The following is a 21,731-nucleotide window of genomic DNA, read 5'->3' on the forward strand; positions in this document are numbered from 1 at the left end:
GATCGTAAATAGAGGATTATATTAAGGTAGTAACGCCGTAATCGAAGGGTTTTAATTAGTTTTAATAATCTAAATAGCTTTAATTACTTACGTAGTAGTAATAATAGTAAGGGTTTTTTAGGTAGTCCGCGAAGGGGTAGTCCGTAGAAAGGGATCAAGCTTACATACCAAAGTCTATTTTATATTAAACGGTCTTTTTAGCGTAATTACGGTAATACGTATTTAGAAATTATGTAAGTTTATTTATATTAGGTTATAAAAAGCGGGTCTTATTAAGCCAGACTTAGGTTTAGGCTTAGGCTAAAAGCGGCGTGGCTTAGGTTGGATTTCCATTCCGATTCTGGATAGTAAAACCGATCTTGGAGGTTCCAGGTTCGACGTTGCTTCGCCATATGGGATCGTCATATCATCAGTACGCTAATGCTCCACCCCAGGGCACGCCTGCACGTATGTACATATGTACGTACACCCATGTGCACAGTACGTGCTGTGTCGTCTCGTCTCAGGAACGGGCATCTTATTTGGTCGTCGACCGTAAAGCTGTCTGTCAGGGGGGAGCGGCCGAGGCATGGTATGGCCCGAGGCTCTGGACATGCGTATATGTATATGTACGCACATACGTGTCGATGTCCATACGCACGATACGCCGCATCACTGAGATCGCGAGAGGGAGAAGGGGGGGGGGACGAGCTACCATAGGCCAGCCTAGCTTCTCTGCCAGGCCATGGGGGTGCATACTCATATATTGTATTGTTTCCTTTCCGGCGCGCGCACGGTCTATTTATTCATTGTCCTATGTGTTGCATGCTCCGTAGATGCATCCACGCGCGCGCGCACACTTCAAGGTTTTTTTCTTTCTTGTCCTTCTCATGACTGGCCCGAACGGGGAAACGGGCATGGGGACGAGAGTCCTAGAGCAGGACGAGGCGACACGGCAATTTCTCCCCGGAGCCCGAGGAGGGAATAGCTCTTCTTCCCCATCCTACCCTCGGAATCGGACGGAGTTTTCCCCTCTCTCTCTCTCTCTCTCTCTCTCTCTCTCTCTCTCTCTCTCTCTCTCTCTCTCTCTCTCTCTCTTCTTCCTTTGTGTCTATCCTATCACTCCCGGTGTATCCGTGCCGCTTTCTTCGCTGTCGTTGACGGGCCTGGTGGCTGCTTGATGTCTGAGGATCCCCGAATCTTGACAGCGGATCTTTTACTCGGTTAGGAATAGGTGAGGGGGGATGCGATGGGACGGGATGTCTCTGGACGGAGCGGTGGAGGAAAGCCGCGGCGTCTATCTATGCTCGACGGGTCGCATAGCCATGCGAACAGCGACTTGTTTCTCATCTACCGCGGGCTTCGATATTACGGCCGTCTCTCTACGTACATACGCAACGCTATCCATGTGTATGTGGGTATATAGTTCTGTTGCTCGGCGTCATGTTGTATGCGCGTTTGTATGCATGTGGGTTGTATCCTGCATTTGTTTTATTGCTCTTCATGGATGCAGGGGGGAAGCAAGTGTATATACCTAGTTTACGGACATACGGACACATGCACACGCACATACAGAACGACTTTATTATCTTATTACGATTATCGAAAAAGGGGTTCGACTTCACCGCGGGGCGTAGAAACGGTTAGACGTAATATGGATTTGTATACCACATACCTGTACACAGTCTTAGAGACAGGGGAAACCCTTGACCACTTCTACCCTTGGCGCGTGCCCATACCTAGGTACCTACCTATGTAGGTATGCAGCGCATGCAGGCGGACGAAGAATTGGGATAGGACTTCGGCTGATGTTGCTACGTAGGAGGTAGTAAGGTAAGCGTTGCGGAACGGACCATCTCAACTCTGCTACGACCAGGATGTGACTCGGCGATGGTGGCTTTCGTATTGGCCTGCCCTTTCATTGGTTTCGGCATACCTGACACCGTCGTCTGAGAAGAACAGCAGAACCGGTACGTAGGCCACCAGAGAAAGCCTGTTTCTACGTCGTATGGACACAGTCCCGGACCTAGCGATGACGACGAGATGGTTCCCGCTTACCGACCCCGGGAACCGGATGGGTCGACTACGATGCCTCTCCAAGATCTTGGACGTATCGTACGAAGCACACAGTCGGTCCCATGTAACGACATACGTGTATGTGCCTGTGTCTCTCTGTAGATGCTCAGCACTCCGGGAATTCTACTTGGACAGCCAGTCGCAAGTATGTACTTATATGCACATGCCTACACGCATACGTACCTACGTCGCAGGGCTTGCTTGAATGCCGGCATGGGTCAGATAGGCATGTAGTGTGTGTGTGTGTGTGTGTGTGTGTGCGCATGCAGGTATGCGTGAGCACGCACAGGTTTCATGAAACCAACAACGGCAACCCGGGGAGCTGGTCAGCGCAGCACAAGGCGGCGCAAGGCGGCACGTCGTAGAGGCTCGGAGAGCAGCGAGGGGAGGAGAGGCGAGGGGACGGTAAAAGTGATAGCAGACGTGATAGTGAGCGGCGTGTTGCCCGTCACACCTCGCCAAGGCAAGGCTTCGGCATTCAGGACGGGGCTCGTCAGCGAGGATGAGAAACAGGCACCAGCAGGACTGGTCCAAGTCCTATTCTATAAGCGGCTCCAATCAAAGAGAGGGAGAGAACAAGAAGAGAGAGGGGGGGGGGAAGGGGGGCTCTCGTTCCTTGCCCTACTCTCCCGCCTGGACGGGACGACTGTTACAATGTGTGATGATGGACAGGGCATGGGAAGGAAACCCCCATCGGGGCCGTCGCAGGATTCCATCTATAATTCCATCTATATGTACATGCACACTCGTATGTAGGGGTACTGTACGCCCACAGCCAGAGGAGGCCACCTTCGGAACACCCCCATCTGCTGGCGTCTACCTGTCAACGGCCCAAGCACCGGCCTCCTCTCTCCCCTGGCCTCCGGACACCGCTGATTCCGTCTCGGGATCCGGGACCAACCAGGCAAATTCCATATAGAATTACCACCTATTTATCGCTTCCAAGCTACCTAGACAATGGTCAGTTCTTTAGCGGCGGCGAGTATCATCAGACCACCACGCCGCTGGGGTGCGCGCGCGAACGGTCCGGGGGAGGAGGGACGGGGACAGGGACGAGGACGGAGGAAGGGTCGCGGCAATCTCCACACACGCACGTATGCCATGTACATATATGTCCGCACGTATGGACCGAACTTGCCTCTGGTATGTACTAGGTATGGCGTGTAGGTATACTAGGTAGTATGTTCTAAGTGTGCTCTCTCTCTCGTGGATATGGAGCAGCCAAGTGTCGAAGGATGAGTTTATTTCGGGGTTCTTCAGGCACGACAGCTGCAGGCGTCGAGTTATCGTACGTTGTTTTCTTTCCTTCTCGCGGCGAGGCTTCTCCTAATCAATACGGAGCTTGGCGTGTAAGTGGTTAAGACGGCTTTGCAATATGGCCATTACACGCCTGCTGCACCCAAGGCGCCTATGCGTGTATTGCCTGCTGCCTCCCCCCTCCCTTGATATATATGTAGTTGCTCGCGGCGGATACCGTATCCTCTTCCTCCTGTCAACGCATGCAAAACGGCGTGGGTATGAAGCACCCCTTTCCCATCTGGGTTTTATTCGCAGCGAGAGAAAGGGGGAGGAGGGGGAGTGACACCGATGATTTCTCGTGTCGCTATGCCGTTTTACCTCGCAGCCTCAATCCTTGGCGTGTTCTATCGGCAACGGTGTTGGCGGCGTCGGCGCGAATGCACAGGTAGGTAAGTAAGTACGTGTATGCGCAAGGTAGGAGAGGGAGGAGGTGGAAGAGGAGGGGGAGGATGGATGGATGGATGGATGGATGGATGGATGGATGGACTCGAATCCCGGGTTACGCGAATGTGTAATATGAGTAAAGGTATCCATGTACGTACACATGGGGGTACCTCAGGCAGGGTTCATTTGACGCTTCGAGGCGTCCAAGCCGCGGGGTTGCATCGATACTACGTTGGGTACCTCCAGGGAGGTACCTAGGTGGGTACCTACCCGGTACCTTCGTTGCGCGCGTGTACCTGGACTTGCGCCCTTCTACCATCCGGCCGAGAGAGATTGCAAAAAAAACGACGGCACTTGAGTCAGTTCCAAGTTTGCCTGCTAGTATTTAGTATTAGCGTGGATCGCCGCCGCCACGACGAGCGAGGCAGCCCAGCGGGGGGGTACCCGACACATACTACTACGCAGTACAGGGTACCTAGGTACGTACGTAGACGGGCACGTATTACGGTCCAACCCGAGCAGGCTATAGGTACCTACCTACCTAGGTATCTACCTCTTGCCTTCTACTGGAAGGGAATCAACAACCTGTGGCTGCTTTTCGGTACCTGAGCGATACTTGGCACCGCTTCAGGCGCCTGGCTACGGGTTCCCCCCCTTTAGGAGAGGAGTCCGGCTACGGACCGCGTAGTAGTAGGAGAAATTGCAAGTAGATACGGGTAATTCCCTGGTAGCGGCGCCGTCCTGCAATGAAGCGGCACCACAGCACCGGAAAAGTGCTGGCGGGTGTTTGAAAGTGCTGCCAGATGCACATGGATCTGCCGTTGGCGGACAAGGCTGGCACACCGTTCGGAATGGAAGAAATCGCCAGATAGGTGCGCGCTCAACCCCCAGGCGAAATGAGAGAATTTCCCTGCACACCTCCTTATTTTTGTTCTCGTTGCTCTTTCTTTTTTCCTTTTTTTCCCTTTCCCCTTCGCTGATCTCCTCGATATATGTATGTATACTACGATAGTATACACGCACGCACCTAGGCGGCCTAGGCACATACGCGATGTAGAGGCAGAATCGGACGAGGTGGGAGGTGGAATGTGTGGCGCCTGGGGGTGTCGATGTTAGACGTTAGCGTGCACGGGAGAGGTAAGTAGGTATAGGTAGGTAGTATTCCCTCTTCCCACACGATTTGACACCTCACGGCACACGTGCATATTCTATAATCGAGACCTAGCGCGCGTACATACTCATACAGCAGGGAGTGCGTGGTTATCGTGATCATAGAGCTTTGGGGGGGGGATCAAGATAGGGAGGCTAGCGGGAAGCCTTCTTTAGGGGCTGCCTTGCTTCCTTCTGCGGAGGTATCATCCACAGTTACGGGGTGATACTGCCCCAATCCAGGCAACCTAAGACGTGGAATAACTATATGGAATAATAGTAACATCAACAACAATAATAATATTTCTTCTTCTTCTTCTTATTATTATGAATTATCTTCTCTTAACGCGCAAGGCGGACTGCCTCCCCTAGCCTTGCTCTGCTAGGCACATTCGCGCATTGCTGACATATTGGTGGAATATGAGAGCCTTCTTCGCCTTGAGCACATGCCTCCTGCTCGCAGCCGTGGCACGCACGTTGCGTATGCAAATATGCATGTACCGAGCAAAGGCCGTCCGTAGGTATACATTTCGACGTGAGGGTGGGCAGACAGGCTGGCAGACAAAACACAGCGTACCTGCATAGACACATCCGACATTCGTCTACGGGGAATCTGAATAGCATTAGTAACATATTAGCTCAACGGGTTCCTCGCAACGGTGCGTCAGAGGCACTGGAAACTACCTACCTTAGGTAGTCCGTTCGGAGGTACCTGGCCTTAGATGGTTAGGTGGGTGGTAAGAGGAAGTACCTCGCGTGTGCCTGTACATTCGCATCCGTTCACGATAACCGTCAACCTTGACTATACCCATCCTTCCGTCTCAACAACCCCCCCGTCCTTCTTTTTATTTCGTGACATCTGGTTATATTAGTATTATTATTCCTCTTCTTCTGATTATCCCCGCCCCCCTCACCTCCTGGCTCCTCTCTCTCCCCCGTCTCTGTTTACTCGCTACGCCCGGCAGTCGGTTTGCCATCTGAGACAAGACAATTCTACTGGTTTAATTACCTCGATCGCTTTGCGGCAGCGCCCTCGTCCCCATTCGTCATTGCACCTGTGCCCTCTAAATTAACCAGCCCGGTAGCTTGCCGTCCAGCCCATCTCGACCTGCACCGGCGATTGGATCGTCGTACCCCAATGGTTCAGGGCCACCAGCCGCCCTGCAGATAATACTCCGACCTTCGCAGCCCATCCCCAGAACCTCCAGAGCCTCAGGTCTCCAGAAGCTGCAGAGCCGGGAGTCGAGAGGCCGTCGAGCGTCAACGAGTCGACTGCCAGCATCACCGAGCATCGGCAAACCCCAGCTCTCAGCCCTCTCCCGGTCTATCTGTCCGTACATATGCAGCACCCATAAGCCCTGCCCTGCCCTGCCCTGTCCTGTCCTGCCCATCCCGGCCCTGCCCATCCCTTCCCTTCCTATCCTATCCCGTCCGACGAACCAGCGCCATCGCAATCACGCACACACACGCACGCACACACACACACTCTCACCATACACACCCACCCACGTACACCTACACGTACATACATATATACACGTACATAGGCACGCATAGCCTGTGCCCTACGCTGTGCCCGGCTCGACCGTCCTCTCATACGAGCCCGCCGCCCGACCGCCAGCGTCGTCTTACCCACACCTGGTCTCGCCCATTCCGCCCGTCTGGCCGGTTCCTGCAGTTCCTGGCCCTGAATCTCCCCACGTGCCGGATGGACATGACTAGCCCGTGAGCGTTAGGAGGACCTGGCACTACATGCGCACGATATTATGGTAATATCGGCAAGCAGGTACACGCGGAACCCACCCTCCTTAGTACCCATTCGCGGCGTGGATACTCGACTCGAACCTGCGTACGCCGCCCTATCATGCGCCGTCCAGCCCACCCGCCTACATAGCTCGCCCGCGACAACTTCTCCCGTCCTTCTAGAATGCCCATCGCCCGATGGCAGCTGGTGAACCAACGATCTTCCTCGAGTCGCGATTTCTGACCAGACACCTCCCCCCCGCGCCCGTCTAGCTCTCTCGATAGCCTCCCCCCCCCCCGCGAATGAACCGCGAGGTAGGTGGCCTCGACGCCGACACACCTGACCAAATAGGCACAGCACTGATCCTTTTGATTCGTGAGGAGGAGCCAGCTGAGTGCTCGATGCTCGATCGCGCCCGTCTCGATGCCGTCGAAATCACGCAGTCGTGGTGTTCCGCCGCCGGAGACGGAGACTCACAGCGACCACATCGAGAACCTCGTCGACTGGTCGCAAGCCACTGCGGGAGATACGCTACCGGCCAGCAACGATTGGGCGCCCAATAGTAACAATAACATGAACGTCAGCAACAATCACAACGGCAACAATAATGACAACAACAATATCACACCCGCTAATATCAGGTCCAACGTGAGTCTCTTGCAGACCGCTACTGTTCGGGCTGTTACGCCTGAGCCTGGCGAGAACGGCCGCGCCACGGACACCAGCTTTACCCAAGTCGCTCGGGGCTTCGGCGCTGCCTCACCCCAGCAGAGCTCCCCCAGATCCATACCCGGTGGGGAAGCGAGACGACAAGGCATAGTGTTTAACGATGCCTGTAACGACTCCCTCGATAATAACAACACCTCCACAAGCCCACCGCCCCAGCACCAGAAGGCTCCTCTTAGACCGCGCACGCACACCGTCGATGGCGCGCTAGCGCTACGTCAACAGAACACCTCGCCAGTTGTCGACAGCAACCGGCACAGGGTCGGATCCTTTTCATCCTCGGGTTCCCAGCCGTTCGCAGACGTCGATATCCGTCCCCCACCAACAGTCCTGGAATCAGTAGGCTATCCGTCCGTCGCATCACCGAGACCCCCCGATCTGAAAATCTCCTCTTCGTCGAGCAAGGAGAAGAAATCCTCCAACCGACGCCTTATTAAACGTGCAAACCCCCGTCCGACCTCGCCTCTGGTATCTCCACCGCCTTCTGTGGACTCGTTGCCCCTTCCGGTACCTACGGACGATGCGAACAAGATCCTCCTGCTCATGAAGACGTTGTGCGGCCGGATGAAGGGCGAAATCGAATACCAAGGTGAGCCAAATGGTCCCTGGCATACCGGCACCTGCTATATCGACGAAGACCGAGGCAGCTTGGTGTTCGACTCAGCTCAGAATGGGCCGTACCACACTCCGCTCGTGGCGGATCTTCGCGGGTGCAGGGTCCTGCCGGTGGATGGCCTGGACGGCAGAGGAAAGTGCCTAGAAATCCACAACCATAAAATAGGCGTCGACCTTCTGCTGCGACCTATCCCAGCCGAGGAATTTGACCTGTGGCTCGCTAGCTTGCTCTGCTGGCAACAGCTGCGTCCCAGCGCGGTGAGATTCGCCAACGGAAGAAGTGCCAATCCACCCGGCTCGAACAGGACGGAGATGCGGAGGCGAGGATCTTCGGCCGCCGCCGGTTCGTCCTCGAAGGATGCGGCCATTATCAAGGTTGGCAAGGTGAAGCTATGGGACAAAGGCGTCGCTACGTCGCCGCGCGCCATCGTCAAGCGCCCCTCCACGCGGTATCTCCGCTCGGGACAGACGTCGTGGCGGGAGGTGTCGTGCATCCTGCAGGATAACGGCGAATTCAAATTGATGTCCGAGAGCGACGTGACGGTGCTCTCCGTCATCGAGCTGTCCCAGCTCTCCCGCTGTGCCGTGCAGCAGCTCGATAGATCTGTCTTGGACAGAGAATTCTGCATCGCCATCTTCCCGATCTACACCTCCACGTCGAAGCAGCTCTCGATATTCCGCCCCGTGTTCCTTTCCCTAAACTCGAGAGTTCTCTTCGAGGTTTGGTTCGTCCTCCTGCGAGCCTTCGCCGTCCCGGACCTGTTCGGGATCGAGGCGTCGGGAGGCCAGGTAACCGAGGTACGAGACTTCGAGAGGGAGTTCGAAGGGCAACTCTTCCGTCTCGAGAAGACCATACAGGTGAGGGTCACGGAGGCCAAAATATGCAAGCCGACCCCGTTGCCGGAGCACCATCACGACCGACACGCCAAGGACCGCGATGCCCTCGCCGGCAATTACCTCGCCGAAGTTATCTTAGACGGCGAGGTCCGGTCGAGAACCACGACGCAGCCAAACACGAAGAATCCGTTCTGGCGAGAGTCCTCCCAGTTCACCGAATTGCCCACCACGTTGCCGTACCTCTCGATCATCCTAAAGCGAGTCGAGAGCAACCCGGAAAGTTTCAGCCACCAGCTTCAAGCCTCCTTGGGCCTCCCCAGGACCGGAAACTTCGCCGAGGCTCTATGTGGGTCCGTGGATATATCCTTGGACAAGTTGGAGCGGGCAAAGGATCACGAGCAGTGGTTCCAGGTCTACGATGAGAACCAGGAGTCGATCGGAAACATGCTCGTCAAGATAAACCACGACGAGCTGATCGTTCTCGCGGCGAAAGATTACGAGCGGCTCTCGGAGCTCCTCCACAAGTTCAGCGTCGGGCTGACGAGTCAGATCGCAGTCGCGATACCTACCTCTATGCGACGACTTGCCGAGTTGTTTCTCAACATTTTTCAGGTGTCGGGAAGCTCCGGCCAATGGCTCATGGCCCTCGTCGAGGAAGAGATTGACGGGATCAGCAGTCAGAATAGTATGAAGAGGGTGCGCTTCAGCCGCCGGTTGAAGTCAAACGACTCTGGAACCTCTTCGAACGAGAGGGATCAGCTCTTCCGCGACGTCAAGTCCCTAGCCGGAGAGGCAAATCTCCTATTCCGCGGAAATACTTTGCTCACGCAGGCCTTAGAATTTCATATGCGGCGCCTCGGGAAGGAGTACCTCGAGGATATCCTGAAGGACAAGATCAACGAGATCAACGATCTCAACCCGGACTGCGAGGTTGATCCGAGCAGGGTTCAGCACGGCGACAACATACAGCAACACTGGGACCAGCTGATCGCCCTGACGAGCGACGTATGGGAATGCATCGCCGATTCGGCGACCAAACTCCCGCTCGAGCTCCGGCAGATTCTCAAATACGTCCGAGCCGTCGCGGAAGATCGCTACGGCGACTTTCTCCGCACCGTGAATTACACAAGCGTCTCGGGATTCCTGTTCCTTCGTTTCATCTGTCCGGCCATCCTCAACCCGAAACTGTTCGGGCTCCTGCGGGACAATCCGCGGCATCGGGCCCAACGGACGCTAACTCTCATCGCGAAAGGCCTCCAGGCCCTCGCAAACCTGTCGACCTTTGGCAAGAAGGAGAGTTGGATGGAGCAGATGAACAAGTTTCTAAGCAGCCACCGACAACCTTTCCGGGATTACATTGACCAGATGTGTTCGATACCGACTGATACCAAAGCTTCCGCTCTTCCCGCCTCATATTCGACTCCCATCACCATCATGGGCCGCTTATCCCCAGCGTCTCGAGAAGGATTCCCCTCGCTGCCGTACCTCATCGACCACCCGAGGAATTTCGCGGCCTTGGTTAAACTTTGGCTTGAGTCCAATCACAAGGCGACATATATGGACCCCGCCGACTTCGATGCCGAACTAGCAGAATTCCACGCCCTCTGCTTGGAGGTTCAGAGGCGCTCCGACGAATGCCTAGCCAGGGTCGAAGCCCTCCGCGCAGAGAACGAATCGGGGGTGGAGGACCTCGCCGAGAACTTTGAGAAATCATCTTTTATAGATTCGGTCAATACTGCATACTCTAACATGACATCGTGGACCGACAACGACCCCTACCGGCCGCCAGGTTCATCCGGCAGTGACATGGATGGCGGAGATCGACCAGCGTACCGTAATTTCGGTCGAGAAGGCAACCGTCACGGGTCAGACAACCCGTTCGAGGTGATACGGGCAAAAGCCGGAAACGTAAAGAGCCCTCGGAGTTTCCTCCACGGTCTGATCGGCGGCAAGAAAGCGAGAGAAGCAAAGGAAGGGAGGGAATCGGGCGGCTCGGGGTCGACCGTCCGAGACAAGAGCAGGGACAAGGAGGAGAAGGAGAAAGGCAGTAGGGGTATCCTGGGGACCTTCTCGGAATCTCGGCAGGGTGAATCGAACTCGAGGCACTAGTTATGCACCCCCCATACCCACCTGAGCTCGCCCGCGAAGTCGCGGACTAGACTTATCAGGAGATCGGGCAGACCCAGGCCTGCCTAACGACATGGTCGCTCACTCGAGAACCAGAGGTGCAAATTGAAGGGCACGTCTAGGCCGAGGTGAGGGAAAAAATCATTTAAGCAATACCCCCTTTGAGTTTCGTTTTTATCTCATTTCTTGTCCTCGTTTTTGCATCGTCACATGAACATAGAGTTATAGACCGTGGGGGGGGTGGGTATGAGGGCGGCACCTCTCACTAAAAAAGAGGACATGTGAATCCCGGGTTCGGGCAGAGGCTTATTCTTGTCAACCGTCCTTTTATTTTTATCTCGTATGGAGTTTTCCCCTCAGCATTTGGATTGACTGGTATAAACAAGCCTAGGTGGGGGAATCTTGATCTTATTTTTTTGGGCTGCTTTTCCCCCCCATAACCCCTAGCACTTCGGGCCTCTTACTTTTCCTTATTCATCTGTCTACCTCCTTGCTCTTCCTCGACCTATCCCTTCGCCTACGTACGTGGGCAGATAGGCTGGTGAAAAGACAGAGGCGGCCAGGCCGAGAACCAGCAGGGAACGGAGGAACGAGGGAATAAAGCTGCTTCTACCACCACTACTACTGGTTCCCTTGGAAATGACAGGATTACACGACGGGGCCAAGCGAGCAAGTAACGCTAGAGAGGCCTCCAGGCAGATGGATCCTTATCGGACGGAGAAGACAACGAGACTCGACGGAGAGAGGGGTGCGAGAGCTCAGGCAAGAGGGTGGTGAAACATAAACGCACAGGACCAAGCAGACAGAGGACAGAATAAAATAGGGAAGAAGAGACGGGACGTGAGACGAGCAGACGACGCGAAGATGAAGAAGACGAAGCGCTGCAGACAAGAGCTTTCCAAATAAATAAGAGCTTCTCTCCACGCGCGCCGGCGTGTCTCGCCATCGTTTAGCCCACCCTACTAGACCTAAACCCGTTCCCTGCCGTGTGCATAACTCCTCCTGGCCTACTCGCGTCAACGTCCAGCTGCCCGGCCGGCGTAGCCACGACATCCCGGACCGAAGTCGGAACTCCCGCGCCCTATCCCCGTTTACTCGCTTCTCGGACGAGACGGCACGTGCCTACTTATCCATCTACCCGTCTACAGGGAGCAGCCTCGGCCCCGTAGTCAGCACCTCGCGCCGGTGCAAGGTCGGCCGCCCCCCAGAGGAGAAGGGCGAGCAAGACGTGTGTATCTATCGCTTACTACTGCGGCCAACAGTCGAGATTATACTCGTGTGTCAACCTTCGTAGCATACAAGCATGCTTATCTTGTAAAAGGTTTCAATGCCTTATTCGCCCCTTTCTTATCCAAGGACCTGTTATCTACCTTGCATCCAGCACGTAAGACTCTGGGGATCCGCCCATGTAGCTATAACTGCGTGCTATATACTGCGAGCGAGGCCTTGTAGATATCGTCTCCACGGCTTGTGCGTGTCTCTCTCGTCGTCATGTGTCTAGAGACCCGGGCGGGGAATAGTTCATCAGCACGTAGGTTTGCTTGGGGAGGAAGGACAAGGCGAGCGTCTATGACTAATCACCGTCGTTATTGTCCAGTTTTATCCTCTGCCCTCCCTACGAAAAGAGCCGCGCGTCAGTGGGCGAGTCAAAAAGGGCGGTTATGGTTTTAAGTCTCCCTCGAGAGGTCTATCGGTGTCGAGCCCTGAACCTTCTCGTCACGGCTACCTCTCTACGTTCCCCAGCTAACCAGCTAGAACTATTACATTTATTTTACTTTGTTGAGCTTCTCTTCGTCTGTGTATCGTAATTCTCGTCAAGTCCAGAGCCACGCTATCGCATTGTTCACTCGGAACCAAAATCCGCAACTGGGTACGAAGATGATCGGTGTGCCAGACTGAATCGTTATGCCCAACCCTCCATTCGCCTGGCCCCTCATTCTTTTTTTATTTATTTTTCAAACTGTCCTTCGATACGCCAAGTCGTTTATCCCATCTATTCTGCCCTCCTACCCTGTCGCTTTCTCTAACCACGGAGGGAGATCACGAGAAGAACTTCTTATAGACAGCTTTCTCCTTGGCAAGACGGGCAGCGGCCTGCTTCTTAACGACGTCGAGTTCCTTCGTGATGGCGGCGTCGCCGGGGACCAGCTTGTGGGCCTCCTCGAGGGACTGGACAGCTGAGTCCTCATCCTTGAGCTTTATGAGGGCAACGCCGCGACGATACAACGCCTTGCCCTTCTCGGCGTCCGAGACGCCCGAGACAGCGAGAGCAGCGCTAGCGTGACGCTCGGCTTCGGCCCAGGCCTCGAGCTTAAGGTTAAGCAGGGCTGAGTTGCAATTGAGAGTGAAGCGTAGGGCATCGAGCTTCTGGCGGGTGTCGGCAGGGTCTTCGTCCTTGACCTCGGGCTCCTCGTTAAGGTAGCGCAATCCCTTCTGGTACTTGTCCAGGCCGGTGGGCAGGCTGCCCTCCTTGAAAGCGCGGTTACCGAAGTCCTTGCAGTCCTGAGCGATGCGGAGGACACGGGGGGCGGTCAAGGGCTGCTCGGGATCATCTTCGGGGAAATCCTCGTAGATGTCGCCAAGGGCGTCGGGGGCCTTAACCTCGGACGAAGCAGCCTTGGCGGCATCGGCAGTCAGCTGGCCGCAGTCGGCGATGACGGCGTCTTTGACGGGCTTATCATTCTGCGTGCGTAGGTTCTCGATCTGGCGCACGACAGACTTGCCGGACTTGACCTCGCCGAAGACCACGTGCTTCCCGTCGAGGTGGGGGGTCGGGACGGTGGTGATGAAGAATTGGGACCCGTTCGTACCTTAGGAATCAGGAAGGCGAGGCAAGCAACGAGTTAGCTCTAGTCGGTACAGCCCAAGGGGGAAAAAAAATTAAATGATAATAATAATAAAAGGTAGCGCGCTGGACTGGGGGAAATAGAGGACGTACCGGGACCAGCGTTGGCCATGCTCAACAGGAAAGGACGGTCATGCTTGAGCTGGAAGTTCTCGTCGTCAAACTTGGCGCCGTAGATGCTCTCGCCGCCGGTGCCGTCGCCGTTGGTGAAGTCGCCTCCCTGGACCATAAACTGCTTGATGACGCGGTGGAACAGACTGCCCTTGTAGGTCAGGGGCTTGCCGGCCTTGCCGACGCCCTTCTCGCCGGTGCATAGGGAGCGGAAGTTCTCAGCAGTCTTGGGCACGACATCGTCGTATAGCTTGAAGACGATGCGGCCGGCAGGCTCGTTGCCGATGGTGACGTCGAAGAAGACATAGCTATTGTTAGCGCCTTCTGAGCTTGCCATGGTTGCTATGGCTTTGCCTCTCGGTGCGGTTCAACGTTCAGCGTCCAACGTGGAATATTCGTCTATGGTTGGCAGTAGTGGGTGCGGCCGACTGGAGTCCGGGGGTGATGCTGGCTTTTATTGCTGGTGCTGTTGTTGCGAGAGAAGAGAGGAGAGAGAGAGACTCGGGTCAAGAGGAGAGAGGCCCGGGTCGAATCGATGACAGGACGCGGACGGAGGAGAAGAAGGGTTTAGGGCAGGAGGCAAGGCGAGAGAGGGAAGAGGGACAAATATCTCGAGGCGCAGGAGCGATGTCGTTAGGGACGGGAATGGGAATGCGGCTGCCGCCTCCGGGAAAATGCGTGTGAAGGCTCCTGCCGTAGGATGTCGTCGTAGAAGCTTCTAGCTGGAGGGGTGAGGCCCTGAATCGCGGGGTACCTGCCCGTTTTTCACGATGCAGCAGGCAACTACCTCCTCCTTGGGAGGTACTTCTAAGGTACGGAGTCGCATAGCTACAACTGGGAAAAAACTCCACTTTTCGGTCTAACGCCCTAGTTTTATCGTCTATATATACGCCTCTAATAGGAGGAGGTATATATATTTAATGCAAGTCCCCGATAGCTTTATATTATATTCGTAGTAGCTTATATATAAACGAATAAAGTTATAAGCTACCGAGCTATCCCTTCGCGGGCCGGGTATTTTATATAGGTTTATATATAAACGATTTATTACTATAAAAAACCGGAAAAAATTAAAAATATCGGAAATTTACTTATATAATTAATTAACTTAATTAAATTAATATATAAACTTTTCGGATTTTTCGCTTAATAATATAAGAAATTATTTATAATTTAAGGGTTTTTAAAACTATATTAATAATTTATTATATAATTTATTAATAAATTTATTAACTATACTTTATATTAGCTTCTTAACTTATTTCTTTTATAGTAATAAAGTAAGTTTATTACCTAATCCTTTATAATATAGATAAAATAATAATTAAAATTACGTAACCTTTTTTTTAAATTAATTAAGTCTTTAAAACGTTAATTTCTAGTATTCTTTTTTAGAACCTTTTTATATAAAAAAGAAGATAGTTAAAAAGGTAGAATTCTTACTATAAAAATAGGTACGATTTTAAAAAGTTTTAACCTATTTAAAAACGTAGTTTTCTTAAAATAATAAATTAAATAAAAATAAAAATAAAAAATAAAAATAAGATTACTTAATACTAGTTATTTTTTTATTTATAAAATAAAGTATTAAGTAATAAACCTACTTTATTACTATAAAAAAATAGGTAAATATATCGATATAAGTATAATTAATAAGGTTATTAATAAATTATATAAGAAGTTATTAACGTAATTTTAAAAAACCTTAAATCGTATATAACTTCTTATATTAGTAAGTATAAAATTCGAAAACTTTATTTATTACTTTAATTAAGTTAATTAATTACGTAAGTAAATTTTCGATTTTTCCGATTTTTTCCTAGTTTTTTACGGGGATAAATCGTTTATATATAAACCTATATAAAATACCTAGCTCGCGAAGGGGTAGTCTAGCTTACTTATTAGCCGACCTAGCTAGAGGGTAGCTCCTTCCCTACGTATAATTAAATATTCAACCTATACCTTCCTACTTACCATACCCCTAGGGTATACGTACCGAAAAGTAGAGTTTTTTCCCAGTTGTAGCTATGCGACTCCGTACTAAGGCAGGTAGGTTACCTAAGGTACCTACGTAGTAGCGATACGTACCCAAGTCTGTGGGGCAGTCTCTCGCTGCCACCTGCCAGTACCACGCTGGCGCCTGTGCCAAGTGGCCAAGTACCGACAGTACGGCGAGCGAGGAGGAAGCGAGAGCTCAGTGGGTTTGATAATAGAGGATAGGTTCGATTCCTGACAGCGCTACTTGGTAGTCTCTATTGTTAAGTCTATCTGCGAGAGGTTGAGTGTGGAGTAGACACCTGCCTACCTAAGTACCTCAGTACCTCCATGCCTATATCCCCTTCAGTGCAATACCTATAGTATACGCACCGTCCTGCTCCCACCATAATATTGGCACTTTATTGCACAACTACCGACCTCTCAGGTCTAGGAAGACCACCTCTGCGTTCTCACCATGTAGGTACCTACCTCAGGTACTTACCACGTAGGTACGCGAGCTATCGCTAGTCTCAGCCCTATGCCTTCGACGGAGTGTATAATCACGTCTGAACGGGAGAGAGGGGTAAATAGCTAGAGGTTAAGCAAGTAAGTATAAGAAGTGGCTTACTGGCACGGATCATGGCAAAAGGAGAGAGGGAGATAAGAAAGGAGTGCAGCAACAGTGGGAGGGTTTCCGGATCGGGCCAAATACGTGGCCGAGGGGCCTATGAGAGACAAGAGACGGATCAGACTCTCCCCCCCAACCAACTCCCATGGGACATCAGATTAAGCAACACTAGGAAAATGGACTATTATAGGTAAATCCACAACAGCCTCTCCCGCCCCCTTTTAGCTCGCCCACTAACACGTCCGCCAGACCCAGCCGTCCTAGGGGACACCTACTAGGTGCTCGGCCGCTTGGGGCTTATCTGTCTGCTTGCTATCCAATCTTGGACGGCCCCTTCGCCACGTTCCTCGCCACGTTCTTCGTCGTTGATGTCCGACGGGGGGTGTGTCGTCTCGTGCTGTCGAGCTCGAGTCTTGCGATGTGCTTCATCCACACGTGGCCCGTCGATGTGTCCGCACCCGTGGCGCGTATCTCTGCCTACTTACCTACTGCTCTCGGGTCTGTCCTCTGCGAATACCTCTATAGGTAGGTAGGTATATGAGGGTTCTGTTGTTGTCGTTGCCTGCCGCTGCGCCGACCGCTGCTGCATCCAGCGGCGGTACGTGGTAATTATCGCTTCCCGCGTGATGGCAGAAGAGGGCGAGAGGGTGTGGTTCCGTGCTATGTCATGGAAAGTCTCGACGAATTATCCCACACATGTGGTTCTCTTATTGGGGCTTGGTGGCGCTGGGCTATGGCAACCTACCTTAGGTACCTATGCGCGTTCATGTCTCCTGATGTAGGTACCTGGCCCACCCCTGTAGTCACTAGCCCGCTTGCGGTGTTCCCTGTATGCTCCCTAACCCGAAGAAGGTATCGGCCTTAGGTACCGATCCCTAGCCGTCTGTAGGGGCTCGGCCGGCCAAAAATAGCTCTGATAGACTAGTACATCTCTCGCCCCCGAGTCCAAGCCTACAGACAATGTTCCTTGCTAACAGGATGCCGTAAGCCGCCCGAGGTACCTCGCCAACTGCTTAGTGAGGTTAGTCTATTCTGAGCATTTCCGACAATGACCGCCTTCCCCCCCCCCCCCAGACTTTCCCATCCGGACATACCACAGCCCCCTCCATTACGGAGTCGCATAGCTATAACTGGGAAAAAACTCTACTTTTCGGTACGTATACCCTAGGGGTGTAGTAGGTAGGAAGGTATAGGTTGAATATTTAATTATACGTAGGGAAGGAGCTATCCTCTGACTAGGTCGGCTAATAAGTAAGCTAGACTATCCCTTCGCGAGCTAGGTATTTTATATAGGTTTATATATAAACGATTTATTCCCGTAAAAAACCGGGAAAAAATCGGAAAAATCGAAAATTTACTTACGTAATTAATTAGCTTAATTAAAGTAATAAATAAAGTTTTCGAATTTTATACTTACTAATATAAGAAGTTATATACGATTTAAGGTTTTTTAAAATTACGTTAATAACTTCTTATATAATTTATTAATAACCTTATTAATTATACTTATATCGATATATTTACCTATTTTTTTATAGTAATAAAGTAGGTTTATTACTTAATACTTTATTTTATAAATAAAAAAATAATTAATATTAAGTAATCTTATTTTTATTCTTTATTTTTATTTTTATTTAATTTATTATTTTAAGAAAACTACGTTTTTAAATAGGTTAAAACTTTTTAAAATCGTACCTATTTTTATAGTAAGAATTCTACCTTTCTAACTATCTTCTTTTTTATATAAAAAGGTTCTAAAAAAGAATACTAGAAATTAACGTTTTTAAGACTTAATTAATTTAAAAAAAAGGTTACGTAATTTTAATTATTATTTTATTTATATTATAAAGGATTAGGTAATAAACTTACTTTATTACTATAAAAGAAATAAGTTAAGAGGTTAATATAAAGTATAGTTAATAAATTTATTAATAAATTATATAATAAATTATTAATATAGTTTTAAAAATCCTTAAATCGTAAATAATTTCTTATATTACTAAGCGAAAAATCCGAAAAGTTTATATATTAATTTAATTAAGTTAATTAATTATATAAGTAAATTTCCGATTTTTTTAATTTTTTCCGGTTTTTTATAGTAATAAATCGTTTATATATAAACCTATATAAAATATCCGGCCCGCGAAGGAATAGCTCGGTAGCTTATAACTTTATTCGTTTATATATAAGCTACTACGAATATAATATGAAGCTATCGAGGACTTGCATCAAATATATATACCTCCTCTTATTAGGGGCGTATATATAGACGATAAAACTAGGGCGTTGGACCGAAAAGTAGAGTTTTTTCCCAGTTGTAGCTATGCGACTCCGTACTCCATACACCCACCGTCCATTCTCACGATCGCTTCCCATCTTCACCTTCTGCCTCTGCATATCCACATCACTAACCAGCCAGCCAAGGGCGCAGCAGCAGGGCTACCGTACCGCTTGGTTCCCTAGATGTTTTATATGGTATGGAGGGTTGATTCATGGTCGTTTCCTAGCTCCTTTCCTTCTTCAGCTTCTTCCGCTTCTTCTCCTGCTCCTTGTTAGCATCCACTCTCGGATACCCATCCTCGCCTTGTCGCTCCATGTATTTGCCTACCTTCCTTAGGTCTACTGTCGTTTTGATACATCGCTGCGCGTATATATCTGTCTATATCCCCTCTCCGTCGTATTTTCCCTCGTTCGTCTCCCTTCGACTAGCTTGAAATCCCGACCGCTCCGCTCCATTATCCGTCGACGTGCTATGCGCATCGGCGACCGCCCATTCTCTTCTCGATGTACCATCTCCGCCGCTTGACCATCGCCGCCCTCATCCTCACCACTATCGTCTTCACCCTCACCTTCCTGCCCCGCCTGCTCAACCCGGTCCCGCCTAGCAAGGAGAAACGGGAGGCCGACCAGCGATGGATCGACACCTCTCCATACTGGCTGGACCGGCAAGCCTGCCGTTGGTTCAGTCTCTGCGGCCTGCTACATCTCAAGGCCGATCCTCCCGCGAGGCCAAAGAATAAGGATGGTGGCGGCCATAGGCACGATTTGAGACATATAAGAGAAGGGAGGGCGTCGGAAGCAACGTCGATAGGAGGACAGCTGAGAGGGATTCCGGAATACGTCCTGACCTACGCGCCGCTTATCCATCTTTACTCCCAGGAATTCTTCTGGCCCTCTGATATCGCCGACCATATGCAGCATGTGATACCCGACCTCAGCGGGGACGACTGGCCTCTCAACGACACTCGGGTCCCGACCCTAGCCAATCTCCACAAGTTAAGCGTCGAGCTAGGGTTCCGACACCTTAAGAGCAAGGATGACGTCGAAACTCGTCCGCGGTGGCTTCACAGCAAGGATAATAAACCCACCGCCTTCGATGACGGATCCAACGACGGTAGCGATGGGAGCAACGACGGCCCGGACCCGAGCGAGCAGTTGAGCGAGGACACGACCTGGTTCGATGTGGATCGGGAGCACCCCTTACGTCGGATCTCAGACCCTCGGAAGCTACCTGGCGGCATTCCGAAACAACAGCAGCGGAAGGAGCTAGCTAAGCGGTCCCGAGCCGTCCGTGCCCGCGAGCAGCATCGGCTCCTATCCCAGGCCGCGCAGGATAACCAGAACAAACCCGACGAGTCGGGATACTCGCGCGCCCCCGTCACTCTCATTTTGGTGGACAAAGGGTCCGGCATCGTCGACGCCTTCTGGTTCTTCTTCTACGCCTACAACCTGGGGCAGACGGTCCTAGGCACCCGCTACGGGAACCACGTTGGTGATTGGGAGCACACCATGATCCGGTTCGAGTCGGGCATCCCGCGCGCCGTCTACTTCAGCGAGCATGAGGGCGGGCAGGCCTACGCCTGGCGCGCCGTGGAGAAGCAGCGCAGCAACGTGACCGAGGTGCAGAGGCCGGTCATCTACAGCGCGGTGGGGTCGCACGCGATGTACGCCACGCCTGGGAACCACGCGTACGTGCTGCCGTTCGGGATGCTCAAGGATGTAACGGACCGGGGCCCGCTCTGGGACCCGGCCAAGAACCTGCGCGCGTACTGGTACGACTACGCCGCGGCCGGACGCGGGGTGGGCGCCGGCGACGAAGCAGACGACAAGGGCCTCGAGCCGACGAGCGAGAACCCGAACGCGCCGACGGACTGGTTCCACTACCGCGGCACATGGGGCGATGACCTGTACGGGCTCGACGACCAGCGGCAGTGGCGCCTGTTCGGCCAGTACCACTACGTGGCGGGCCCGCAGGGTCCCAAGTTCAAGAACCTCGGTCGCGAGAAGGTGTGCCTCAACTGGAAGTGCCGGATCATACACAGCATCGCCGAAGGCAGGAAGGGGAGCTGGCACTCGTGAGGCGAGGTCGGGTCGCGCATATGACGAGACAGCGGATGTGGGGTTGTACATATGAGGTCTTATTACGTTAGAACTAACCAAGCACTTACAACGGGTTTCCGAGGCGTTCACGGTCACGGCGATAGATACCCCTGACCGCGGCAGCGGTAGTGGTGGCGGCAGAAGCAGCACTATGGCATGCTTTGGCGCGGATCGGGTTGCTTTTTTTGAGTGAGAGAGAGAGAGAGAGAGAGAGAGGATTGCTATGCCATATCCATACATGAAACGGACCTCGGGGCCTGGTCTATTTAGAATTATGAATTCCCGAACAACTTGAATAGTCATGTTATTCGTCTGCGACACTAGGCGATACGATGTCTGAATGTGACTGCTCGCGTCTAATGCCGCTAACTCGCTCATCCGCCTCCCTCGTCCCGGGACCTCGCGTCGGGGGTATATCTGTGCCCCGCGCCGCTTTCGGCACTTCAGTCGCTGGGCGATGCGACGAGAGAAACACGAAAGAAGCTTAAGGGAGGGAAGGGGGGCAAGTGACAGAATCGGGGATAGAAGAAGGCTATATAGCTCTTCAGCTGAAAGCTTCGGAGACGGTGCACTGGTGGTATATAGGCAATGTTATATATATCCACTGGTGTAGGCAAATTCAAACTCAGACTCAGCCCAAAAGCAAAATGGCGAAATGCGATGGATATCGCCTGCTAGTGACATTGAGTCGGGTTAGAGGATCTCGAGGGACTGCCCGAGTCAGGAGCAGTGTGGACGCAATTCGCGGGTGGATCGATATACCCATACACAAGCCCGCGGCATTTGCGGTTGAATCAATACGGGATGCGAGAATTTCTCTATTCTTCAGAGGAAATTATCAGCCACCCTCTCGG

The 21,731-nt window shown here is 52.0% G+C and overlaps 5 protein-coding genes across 5 annotated transcripts; 3 read left to right on the forward strand and 2 right to left on the reverse strand.

Moving 5' to 3' along the window:
* Positions 1-716: 716 nt before the first annotated feature.
* GGS23DRAFT_306362 (uncharacterized protein) lies at positions 717-1,294 on the forward strand. Its single transcript, XM_051512757.1, has one exon. It carries the CDS (start codon positions 816-818, stop codon positions 1,158-1,160), a length of 345 nt encoding a protein of 114 aa, XP_051375815.1. The 5' UTR covers positions 717-815; the 3' UTR covers positions 1,161-1,294.
* Positions 1,295-4,661: 3,367 nt separating this feature from the next.
* On the reverse strand, positions 4,662-5,750 carry GGS23DRAFT_553579 (uncharacterized protein). Its single transcript, XM_051515485.1, has 2 exons — positions 5,576-5,750; positions 4,662-5,500 (listed from the first exon to the last, which is right to left on the reverse strand). Exon 2 carries the CDS (start codon positions 5,476-5,478, stop codon positions 5,230-5,232), a length of 249 nt encoding a protein of 82 aa, XP_051375816.1. The 5' UTR covers positions 5,479-5,500; positions 5,576-5,750; the 3' UTR covers positions 4,662-5,229.
* Positions 5,751-6,948: 1,198 nt separating this feature from the next.
* Positions 6,949-11,251, forward strand: GGS23DRAFT_306410 (Rho GTPase activation protein). The gene has a single exon (XM_051512759.1). It carries the CDS (start codon positions 7,055-7,057, stop codon positions 10,916-10,918), a length of 3,864 nt encoding a protein of 1,287 aa, XP_051375817.1. The 5' UTR covers positions 6,949-7,054; the 3' UTR covers positions 10,919-11,251.
* A 1,231-nt stretch (positions 11,252-12,482) lies between these two features.
* On the reverse strand, positions 12,483-14,313 carry GGS23DRAFT_306408 (cyclophilin-like domain-containing protein). The gene is made up of 2 exons (XM_051512758.1): positions 13,875-14,313; positions 12,483-13,746 (listed from the first exon to the last, which is right to left on the reverse strand). The coding sequence occupies exons 1-2, from the start codon at positions 14,227-14,229 to the stop codon at positions 12,977-12,979; spliced, it is 1,125 nt and encodes a 374-aa protein (XP_051375818.1). The 5' UTR covers positions 14,230-14,313; the 3' UTR covers positions 12,483-12,976.
* A 4,498-nt stretch (positions 14,314-18,811) lies between these two features.
* Positions 18,812-21,004, forward strand: GGS23DRAFT_553599 (uncharacterized protein). Its single transcript, XM_051515486.1, has one exon. It carries the CDS (start codon positions 19,282-19,284, stop codon positions 20,854-20,856), a length of 1,575 nt encoding a protein of 524 aa, XP_051375819.1. The 5' UTR covers positions 18,812-19,281; the 3' UTR covers positions 20,857-21,004.
* The last annotated feature ends 727 nt before the right edge of the window (positions 21,005-21,731 follow it).

Source organism: Durotheca rogersii (assembly GCF_024521655.1).
Source record: "Durotheca rogersii strain YMJ 92031201 chromosome Unknown GGS23scaffold_3, whole genome shotgun sequence".
NCBI classification, from domain to species: domain Eukaryota; kingdom Fungi; phylum Ascomycota; class Sordariomycetes; order Xylariales; family Xylariaceae; genus Durotheca; species Durotheca rogersii.